The sequence below is a fragment of the Bidens hawaiensis genome, unplaced genomic scaffold (genome assembly GCF_021521415.1).
Source record: "Bidens hawaiensis isolate Kalapana, Puna unplaced genomic scaffold, B.hawaiensis_p1.1 tig00006061_1, whole genome shotgun sequence".
Taxonomy (NCBI): domain Eukaryota; kingdom Viridiplantae; phylum Streptophyta; class Magnoliopsida; order Asterales; family Asteraceae; genus Bidens; species Bidens hawaiensis.
Window position 1 is genome coordinate 1,089,972 of NW_027491400.1, and position 11,523 is coordinate 1,101,494.

Below are 11,523 nucleotides of genomic sequence, written 5' to 3' on the forward strand. Positions count from 1 at the left end.
AAAACCTATGCGTTGTCGGTCTCGGGCGTTAAGGAGATAGCTCCACACGAGCTTGTCAGTTTCAGTTAATTTCCTTTGTTACGGTATGGGAACTGAAAGCTGGAAAAATATAAAATAAAAAAAATAAGGTTGACCAATGGGGTGACACGGTTGGTAAACTCGGCGTTAGTATAACATGAGCGTTGTCGGTCTTCGATGTTAAGGCTGTGAGTTTACGCGATAACTTTCGGTTTCCGTTATGTTTGTTACCCTACGATGATTATGAATCTATGATGCATGCTTTAGTCCTTGGATTATGATAAGTTGTAACTTTAGCCCTTGTAAGTAAAGTTTGTTTCAAGAAGATAGCTTTTTTAATTTTTTTTATTTTTATTATTATTTTTTTTTTTTTGGCTTTTTAGTTGGAATCCGTGAAGCTCAAATGGTTTTTGACTTTTTGGGGGTGCACGTGGTTGCTTAATGATTATGATGATCCCAGCCATCCCAGATGAAAAGATTGGTTGATAATGAGGTGACTTTTTAGGAGAGTTGTTGGTCTATGTGTTTTGTATGGGCTTTATCGCTTCTTTACGTCATCGTCACGTAGGAAACAATGCTTTAAAGCTCTCATTCATAAAGTGTAGTTATGGTTTCAAGCCATATTATTATTATTATTATATATGCATATACGTATGTGTGTGAATGAGAGAGACATGGTGAAAAGCATCCCCTTACTGCTCTTCGTCTAACCCTCCCCCCCCCCTCCCCCGCCCCACACACACATCCCCGGCGCAGCTTTCCGGCCCATAAAGCCCACACCGTTGAGTCTCAGTGTATTATGAGATGGTGAATTTGTTATTTTAGTTAGAGAATTGAATTTTGTAGTCATGTGTGTGCGTGATACGTGACAAACTTGGGTGAGATTCGTTATTTGATATTGAGGAGATGGTACATCATTTGACTTTAACTTAGTAAGATTAGTTTGCCAAGTTACACCTTATTCTGCCATCTTAGATGACGAAATCACCAAAAACCATACAATATTTTTTTCACGTCCCAAAAATCATGAAGAATTTTTTATTTCCACTTACACATGAAATAACTCATTAAAAAGATATCATTAAAACTCATTAAAAAACTCATTGACAAAATTAACTAAATCAATTTGTTAGTTTGGTTTGAGATTTATTTCTTTTATGATATACAGTTCGACAAACTAATCTAATACTTTTGTTTATGATTTGAACTTGAAACCGGTTGTTTATTTTTATTATTCTTTTTTAAATACGGCAACTACGGTCTCGCTGCTAGTGGATGTATTACCGTCTTTTGGTTACCCTCTTTCTTCATCGCAACTTACCTCGTATATGCAGGTACAACTCGTATATTAGTTAAATAAAATGTTTAGATTTATATAAAAATAAATAAATAAGGTTTATAAATTAGAAGAAATTAAATTACATAACCAGAAAACCTACCAAATTTACGTATATATGTGCATCTATATTTATGCATTTATGCACTTAATCAATATGCACATAACTTACTCTCATGCGTGTTACGATTTATTTTTAAATTTAATGTATACATCAATTTTCTTTCTGTATCTACCTTATTCATGTTGATTCATATATGCACTAGTCAATTAATGTAAAAGCCACTCTTTTTTTTTATTTTTTATTTTTTTAATAGCAATAGATATTTCATTGATTAAAATTTAAAAAGATGAGATTATATCTAAGTAGGATTGATCTTAAAAACATTTATCAAGTAGATATATTTCAAAAATATTTACAACATGCATGTGACTTTTGTCAAATAGGTGTGACTGAAAAAGTTATTTATGTAATTGGTGTGTTTGCGAAAACATACATATTTTAAGTCCCTACTTAATGTATAGATTTGCTGACGAAATTGTAATATGATGTTTAGAAATACTTTTACACGGAAAAAAGTCTAAAAGTCTCTGAAATATGAACTATCACTGGATTTCTAGACAAGAACCTATGAATGAATATATGTCTACGGGCATAACAAGAAGACAATCGGGCTACGAGTCTCACCCAGAGCCACTCCCGACTAATGAGTTGACCATCAACATTCCAAACTTTAAACTTATTTTCCCGAGTCACTCCCCAGTTAGTTTCGGGGCAAAAAATGTCGTTTTGCTAAGTTGAGGTGGTAAAATAGAAATTTTGTTTAACACCACGTCTGACGAGTAGCAAGTTTTCCGCAAACATCTCTACCACTATAGCGCGTGTTTGCGCCCTTAACCTTAACCATCATCGCCACTCCTTACCGGTCTCGGAAGCCCTGAACCAAGCCTCCACCTCCTATTCAGTTTTATCCGATGAGCTTACTACACTTCCGGCAACTCGGCTGAAAACCTACAACTCGCCGAAAATGTTCGTTGGCTGCCTCTTTAGTCGCTAGAAACGTATCACTACCACCACTGTTTATCATCTCAGACCAGTGACATCATAAGCCACCTCTAACGAACCACTCGTTTCCGACGAGCTACATAAAGTGTAAACTCGCTGAATAAACGTGAACAAGTGATATTGGCTTGGTTCGGAGCTTCTGGAGATCGAAGATAGGTAAGGAGTGGATATGATGGTTGAGGGTTAAAGTAAGTGGCCGAAGATGATAACCGGAAATGATGAAGTGGTCACTACGATGACCAAAATGGTAAGAGTTGCCGGAGATAGTGACCAGAAATGTTAAGATATAAGTTAATTAAAATTTTCCATTTTACCTTCTTGGCAAAATAACATTTTTTAACGCAAAACTAACCAAGTTAGTTTAGAAAGTGACACGGGAAAACAAGTTTAAAATATAGAGTGGTGGTGATCAACTCATTAGTTGAGATCGGCATCAGTCAATACGTGATAGTTGGAATTATTTAAATCCAATAACCCAACAATATAAATGGATAATTCTATATAAAATATAAGTAAAACGTGGAGCAGGGAATCAGGGACCTCAACATGCTGCTAAGTTGAATAAATGATTACATCCAAACTGACCATATTGTCCTGGCATGGTTGGTAAAACCAAAGCACTGATAACTTTGGTAGTGGACCGGGTCGCCATCAGGTTCAAACGGACCTAAACATTTCACTGTCGCACCGACCGGTCTTTTGTTCCTATTATCATAAAGGGTGGTTATATTCAAACACCACCCACATGACGTGTTAACAACTCTATAAAGTTCATACAAAGGTTATACGAGTCGTATAGCCCTCACATGACTAAATAATGTACGGATGACAGCTTTTCCAGTTTATACGGCTCGTATAGCCCCTATACGAACTACATATGTCCAAATAACCTATGCCTATCATTAATGGCTAGGAAACTTTGAGATTAGAGGTGTCTATCACACTAACTCTGAACTATTCACGGAGTTCATAAACTCGAAAAAAGTCTAAACAACAAAATAGATAGAAACTAAAGATTTTTAACGTCACTACAAAATCAACCGTCGCATACCCAAGCCAATATCATATAACTCCCATGATACATTCAACCAATGGATCAGGAAATAATAACGTTTCTATAGATCTACTACACATACTCTTAAGTCTAAACGAAATACAGAATCAACTGTCGCATACCCAAACCCAAGGCAAGAATTATAAGTGTGAAACAATGACCAACAAAAAATAAGAGCAGTTTACCCCCCTAAACATCATAATCAGCGTACCCATGATACCGCTTCAATCTCATCCCTCGACACCTTGTATAACTCAAGCCTTTTTGCGATGTCCTGTCTCTTTGACATTAAAGTCGGGTCTTCGTCTAGTAATTCTGCAAGCTGTTTACCCTGAAAAAAAAACATTTTAACATCATAATCAGCGTACCCAAGATATTGCTTCATAAACAAAGTTAAAAGTAAATAAATTTTTAAAAAATGGTTTGTTACAGATTGGCCTTTTTGACCAATTTTCAAAATATGAAATTGTTTAGATTATGTTTCAACTCTAACGGGACGACTGAATAAAACCTCCTAACATGCTTTCTTAAAAAAATTAGTACCGTACTACCATTCAAATAATTATTTACGAACTCCAAAAAATTAAAATAAAAAAGTTAAAAGAGGCTTAGTCTATAACATAAGGAAAACAATATATAAACCCAAGTCAAATCAAGGGCATTAATAGGATTATTAAACATTATAAATGTAAAACAATAATTACCTCCTTTTTCCCAATTTGTGTGTAGAAGTAATTGAGTAAATTCTGCTTGGCTTCTTTAACTTGGCAATAAACAACCGCCTTGGGAATCGTGCTCCTGAGTGTATCTGACACCATACCGATATAAGAAGACACATTTGAACCTATCCTCCTGAAATGATTATCTGCATAACGGTCCCCTAACGGGTCAACTGCATTTGCACGGTCTGCAGCGGGTATTCCACGCTCTGGAGGTGGTGGAGGTGGATTTTTACGGTCGACAGATGAGGCCCGGCGATCTCCCGGACCCGGTGGGGGAGCACCACCAGGTCCTAATTGCCCAACTTCCTGAGGAAGTTTCCGGAAGAAGTCGACAGTTAAGTACGAAGATTCCATTTCCACCAAACGAACAACCGTCTTCTTACCTTCATCACGAAATTTTTCCAGTGATTCACCAGCAGCTGCAGCAAGAGCAGATTGCAAAGTAGGAAACCGCCTCAACTCCTGTTACAACCAAAAACTTAAAAATTTGTCACCTTTTAAACAAGACTTAAAAAGTGACACTTTACAGCTCATTTAAAGTAAAAACATTAGCTAAAAAACGAGTCAAAAATGGCCCAAAGTATTCTTAGACTTGTCCTGCAAATGAGCAGACTTTCAGTGATTGGTGTTCACATAGTTATGTCCGTTCATCTATATTTAGTTATGTTGATTCAATATGCTATTAGCGAAATAACATAAACGAACACACTCATTTTGTTAGTGAACAAACACAAACAAAAAAACTTTACGTAAAATTGTCCGAGTTTTATCGTGTGTTCGGTTAAAAGTTATGAGCGATACAAACATGCTCTTTTTGTGTTCGTTCGCTTCGTTTACAGCATAAGGCCTCCTAAATCATTTTTTATAACAAAAATTAGATGGTTGTTGAAACATTTTACATATACTGCAATCATACTTGGCAAAGTATTTATTCATTAAAAACAAAATTTTAACATGTCCGTTTCGCCACCTCTTAACAAAAATGCAACTAGTATTTTACCAATACCAATAATAACCAACAACAATAATCATAACAATAATAAATAACAAGCTTGTTATATCTGACCTCAGTTTCTCCAATTGACTTCCTGACAAGTTCTTTCAGGACAAAATGTACCTACAGAATGTTCTAGAATAAGTAGTGTGGTTCAACGTTAACATTAAAAATATATAAATATAAAATTTGAGGTTAAAAAAAAGTTAGTTACTGCATCAACAGAAGCTTCAGCAGGTCCTCTGAAATAAATCAATGAGCCCTCGATAAGACGTCGGTAACCTTGTTCAGGAGCAATTAAGTGAGGCTGGTAACCATCTGCCTCTGAAACAATTCTCCTCACATTTTGTAGAGAAAGGTGTCTATCAAATGGAAGTTTCCTCAAAGCAGCAGGAAGCTGGTTGTCAAACACTCCATATATTTTGTCACCTCCAGACCGCCTGAAATAACACTCACAATTTATATTATGCATAAAAATAACCCCATATTGACCAATATTCAGTTAAACTTGAAGTTAACAAACTATGGTTACCCTCCATCTAGATGCTCCTTGAATATCTTGTCAAAAGCACGACAAAGTTCCAAGATGGTGTACAATTGTGCCTGAAAAAATCAGTTAAAAAGAATTAAAAAAAGTATACTAAGCTACTACAAAACAACCACAGGTTATAAAAGCTACTAACCCCTGCATCTACTGCAATAGGCCTACCAAGACGATCCAACTCAGCTTCCATCTCCTCAATACCTTTGTTTATCATGGAAGTAATGCTTGGTATTTTTGATTTAATTACTTTTTCCAAATGCTACAAAAAAGAAAGGATTATTATCTCTAGTTACAAATATTACAATTTCACCATCTAGTGAAATAGATCATAGACTGAATATCAATGAAGTATACCTGAGATAGAAGTTTTGCCAAATACTCTGAACCCATTTTATGGGCCAAATGACCATAGTCGGGACTTGTAGCAAAGTATTCACGCTCCCTTCGCCTTGCGTACATCATATCAGTATTTTTGTTGATATCAGCTTGGGATCTGTTCACAATCCCAACCCAAGGATGTTGTAGACGATAAGCTCTGCCTTCAAGAACCTTATAAAAACAATATCAACATCAGAATCACATGAAGTGAAACAAACTTTTGATTATGCAGTAAACTCAAAAGTTAAAAACATAATTTAGATTGATATTAACTCACATCCAAAGCATTAGTTCCTTTGTCCATCAGATCAAGTTTTGTCAGCACACCAAATGTCCGTTCACCTGATCAGGTTAAGAAACACACGAAATGAAAAGAAAATTATGAAAATACAGATTTTTCTACCAATAGTGAATCAAAAAAAATACCTGAAGGGTCCACTTCCTTGGCAAGTTTAATTGCGTCAGATGTCGCAATATCTTGATTAGCAGGAGATATTGCTAATATGATAGAGTTTGGCTGTAAAAAACAATTGATTACTTCTTTCATTCCAAAAATAATGCCACTTCTTTTTTGACTAGTTTTTAACTTCTTATGTTAATTTACGCATATGCCTATTAGTAACCACTGAATAAAATTAATAACCCTGATTTCGATCCATAGTTTACATCACTTCCTCCTTAAATTTAAACATTTGAACATCTCAGTCAAAAAATCAATTGAAACAAAAAGACAGTTATTATATATTATTAATCATTATCCATATATTATTAGTAGATTGTTTAAATTACTATATTAGTAAATATTTAGTTACTTGATATACCAGACAACAAGTTTATTCAAACTTCATCACAAACAAAACCCTAAAAGAAATAAAAAAAAAACATATGAAAGTATCACTAATCATCCATCTAATGTACGATCTTGCACAAGCTTTAATCTATAAAACTGAATACTGGTCATTCTGCACACCAGATGACACATATTCCTTTGAAAAGATAATTGCTTCATAAGCACTGAATTAATTACAATGATATTATCAACTACAAGTACAACACCACATTGATTACATATAATTAGTTAACTATATATATATATATATATATCCTCATGCAACTGACACAGAGCAAAATTAGACTCGTTGTACTTAAAGAACCATGGACATTGATGTATAGAAGAAAGAACTAGTAATAATTAGCCATACCTTCTCAACATAAAGCCGAACCATATTTTCAATATCTTCGACTATAGTTTCAGACTGTCCCTCTGCAAAGAAAGTGCATTTTATATCAGATGAGGCTCAGTGCAACCATATAATCCAGTAATTACGATAAAAGATAGAGAGAACATACCAACAGCAACTTTCGTCAACCCAGGTAAATCAATTAAGGTCAGGTTGACAACTGGAAGAATAGGGAAAGATCGTTGAAACATTAGCATTATTAAAAAACAAATATGCCAAAACCAGTGATTGGCTCAGGATAAGCGCTTGAAAAGGTTAAAACAAATGAAAAATACTAGTACAAGTCCACATAATGTATAATTAACAAACGCACCGTCTGGCGAATATATACTGAGATGAATTGGGATAGGAGAGATTTGTTTTGTCTTTCCTGTAATTCTGTCTGTTTCATCTTGAATTTCTTTACGTACCAAAGCTGCAATAAGGTTAAATAAATAATACATCAGCATCTCATACTAACAGAAAAAAAACACAGAGGGCATTAAAGTATAATGCTGTCTTTGAACTGAAGTGATGGTGAAGAACATGGAAGGTTTATGATGAAGCACAGAACATGATTAAGCAATCATATTCAGAAAACATGATAAATCAATATCAGAAACATACCAAAATCAGTGAAACGCTTGCGCGGCAAATGACCAAATTCAGCATACTCTTCTTGTCTGCCTTCTGTCTGGTGTAGCTGCAACACCAAAGGACGCCTTGTAACAATCCCTAAAACAGATACAAAATACTGATTAAATACATCAATGAACACAAAAAAGTTAATAATAAGACCATTAAAATAGTAAAATGTAACCAAAAGATGAAATAAACAACTAACCAGATCCTCTAGGAAGAAAATCTCTCCCCACAATGCTCTCCAACACCGAAGACTTTCCAGAACTCTAGTATCAGGTCGATTGAAGATTAAAAAACAAGTAAACACAAAACAATTAGATAATATAAAACTACATAAATGAGCTGTACTTTGTTATTAAAAACAATTTAAACTCAAAACAAAAGTTTCATATCCAATTTTCCTACATAAACACTTTCAGTTATGCTTTCTTCACTAATACTGCTAAGTTTACATAATCTCTCAAGCCTCACACAGTATAACATGTTATCTTCGTCTGTTGTCAATAGGCCTGTAAGCAAACCTAACAAACGCAAATGAGGGCATGTTTGTGTTCTTTACTTCGTTCATTTAACTTTAACCAAACATGACAACGAACATACAATCAAACAAATTGCTTTGTTCATATTCATTCATTAAGAAGATGGACATGTTCGTGTTTGTTCGTTTAAAATCTCAAAAGAAAAGTTCATGAACATAAACAAACAAACTTAAACGAACATAATTGAACAAACACCAAACGAACACCAATGAACATAATTATTAATTAACCAAACACAAATGAACATAGTTAGCATTAATAAACACAAACAATGAAACAAACAGGTCTAATCCATCACAAGCCCCTTTTACATTTATATTTACTTAAATATAACTACCTACGTATTCATTAAAATAAAAACAAATAATCATAAATGAATGAACATTCAAGAACATATAAATGGACGTTCACAAGCATATGTACGAATGTTCACACGGACATAAATAAACAAGCAAAACGTGTATCTACGTCCGTCCGTTTAATTAAATAAACAAAAATTGAGTTCACGTTCATTCGTTTACTAACTTCGCAGCCTAAATAGTTCATCAACGTCTATCTATCAAACTTCTATCCTCAACAAAAATATCTAGCCAACCGACAGCTAAACCTAACTAAAGCCTAGTTAACTTCAACTAACCGGATCGAACAATTTCAATCAATATTTTCACACACGTAAACAAAAGCACAATTAAAACAGTTTCAACATCTAAAACTAAATAATAACTACAAATTCAACGAGATCGAAGAGAATAATATAAATTAAAATAAAAATAAAAATAAACATACGCTCACGCACGTAAATGAACGAACAAACAAAACGTGTGCTTATCTCCGTCCGTTTAATTAAATAAACAAAGATTAGTTCACGTTCATTCGTTTACTAACTTCCAGCCTAACAGTTAATCAACGTTTTAGCTAAACCTAATTTGAAATCAAGCTAACAGATCAAACTAATTTCAATCAGTATTTTCACACACGTAAACAAAAGCACAATTAAAACAGTTTCAACAGCTAAAACTAAATAATAATAATAATAATAACTATAAATTCAACGAGATCGGAGTGAATGAATAATATACCTGACCGCCGACAACGGCAACAGACGGAAGAGCATCCCAAAGCGAAGTGAAGCTGGAGTCACCGCCGCCGTAGTCACCGAGAGCAGTACAAGCTCGTTGTATACGGTTAACCATACCGATCAAGCTCTGCATAGTCGCCATAATAATAATAATAATAATAATAATAATAATAATCGGAAACCCTAGGAGATGATGAGATCTATAGGATTTTAGGTTAATTAAAGGATTGATTGAAATTGAAAATATATATATATATATTTGTATAGATGAAATCTAGAGAGAGAGATATTGAAGGAGAATTGGTCGTAATGGAAATGGAATACAAAAGGTATGTTTGTATTTGCTAACATGCGCTTTGGGGTTTTGAAATGTTTACTCGTTTTTTTGTTTTTTTATTTGGGTTGGCCTACCGACTCCGAGTGGTTGAAATAATTTTTGAATTTGAATTTGCATAGGCTCGGGTCAAGTGGGTCCGAAGGTCAGTCAGTTGGTTCGCTTGTAATCAGGGTCTGTTGATTTCGTTTTGTTTTGGACTCATCATGCGAGCGACAACAGCTCGTAACTAGTGATGTGTTCGTCGTGCAAGCACAACTAGGCATGTACGCCTTCCGTCCCGCTGAGGTCGTGCCCAATGAAGTTCGGGACGAGCCAACAAACTCAACCGTTAAAATCAACCATTAAAACACAAATCAACCATCTCGATTTTTAAATATTTGGTTCGTGGCAATAGGCTCAAAAATGAAAAATGTCTTCAATCTCTGAGTTAGGCCGGGTGTTTTTGTTGAAACCGGGTTTTGAATCCATCAAATAATATTGTGTCATGCAATGGTGACTGTACACTCACTGAAGTTATTGTTGAAGCCGCCTGAGCCTGTAGTGGTTCAGGCAAACGATGGTTTTAGTGAAAAAATTTTTCTTTCAAAAATTTAAAATATAAATATAAGCTAAAAGATAAATTTGTATAATAAAAAGAATATATATATAATTTTCTATTTATAGTGTAAAATTTTAAAGAATCTAAAAAAAACTTATATTTGTTGTTACTAATTTAATCAAAATAATATATAAATCAACTAAGTTGGTAAATTAAAATAGAAAGCCCATGCTTTAATAAATGATCCAAGAAAAAAAGCCCATGGCTTAAAAAAAAGTCCAACAAAAAAGTTGTCATGGATTTTAAAAACTTCTCATGCAATAAAATAAAAAATAGGAAAGTAAGATTTCATTCATCTTCTTCCTCTTCTCTTCCTCCATACTTCTTCCTCCATAAGGCTGACAAATTAAAAAAAATAATAATAAAAAGTTTCGCGAGCTACCGCTAGCCCATCGCGCCACGGCTCGCGTGTAGGTGTTGTGGTGTTTGCCATCTATGTGGCTCGCAGCGGGCCACAATGGATACTCTTGGATATTGGACACTAAACAAGTAGGGACGTAACGTTTGGTGACATATGACATATTGTGATTGGGTAATCTATGAAGTCAATATTTGTGGAATCTCGGTGGTACCTCAATAGTATCTCGGTTATCAGGTCTCATGTGAAATACCAGTCAAAATATCCGCCAGAATATTGGTACCAATAATATCGGCGATATTGACTGATTCCCGACATTAGTGTTTAAAAGTCTTAATTCTCAACTTTTAGTGTTAATGTTAAGGGCTGTTTGGCAAGTGCTGAATGATTAAGAGGTCTGAATGATTAAGAGGCTCTAAACCAATAAGTGTTGAACCAGTAAAGTGTTGTTTGGTTGGATCTCTGAATGACTGTGCAGAATGGCTATTTTACCCCTCTAAACTATTTCGTGTCGAATTCAACGAACTACCAGAATACTTTTTTTTCCATTGAAACCCAATATATACGCAAATATATACGTAAAAATGAAAACAATGTACATGCAAGTTTCAAAGATACGAAAATTCAGAGTGCCACGAA

General features: G+C 34.5%; 1 protein-coding gene across 1 annotated transcript; it reads right to left on the minus strand.

Annotated features, from left to right (window-relative positions):
* Window positions 1–3,480: 3,480 nt before the first annotated feature.
* LOC143631350 (phragmoplastin DRP1E-like) lies at window positions 3,481–9,789 on the minus strand. Its single transcript, XM_077100142.1, has 15 exons — window positions 9,593–9,789; window positions 8,177–8,240; window positions 7,960–8,067; window positions 7,667–7,768; window positions 7,463–7,513; window positions 7,315–7,376; window positions 6,539–6,629; window positions 6,390–6,454; window positions 6,089–6,283; window positions 5,874–5,993; window positions 5,723–5,793; window positions 5,405–5,630; window positions 5,263–5,313; window positions 4,179–4,658; window positions 3,481–3,805 (listed from the first exon to the last, which is right to left on the minus strand). Exons 1-15 carry the CDS (start codon window positions 9,731–9,733, stop codon window positions 3,677–3,679), a joined length of 1,956 nt encoding a protein of 651 aa, XP_076956257.1. The 5' UTR covers window positions 9,734–9,789; the 3' UTR covers window positions 3,481–3,676.
* Window positions 9,790–11,523: the final 1,734 nt, after the last annotated feature.

What these genes read in the sequence shown, in the direction of transcription:
- LOC143631350 (XM_077100142.1), bottom strand. Translation starts at nt 9,733, where the DNA reads ATGGCGACTATGCAGAGCTTGATCGGTATGGTTAACCGTATACAACGA. An exon ending in CAGTATATATTCGCCAGACG is followed by an intron (nt 7,514 to 7,666) that starts GTGCGTTTGTTA and finishes CTATTCTTCCAG; the next exon opens with TTGTCAACCTGACCTTAATT. An exon ending in TTCGGCTTTATGTTGAGAAG is followed by an intron (nt 6,630 to 7,314) that starts GTATGGCTAATT and finishes TGTTTTTTACAG; the next exon opens with CCAAACTCTATCATATTAGC.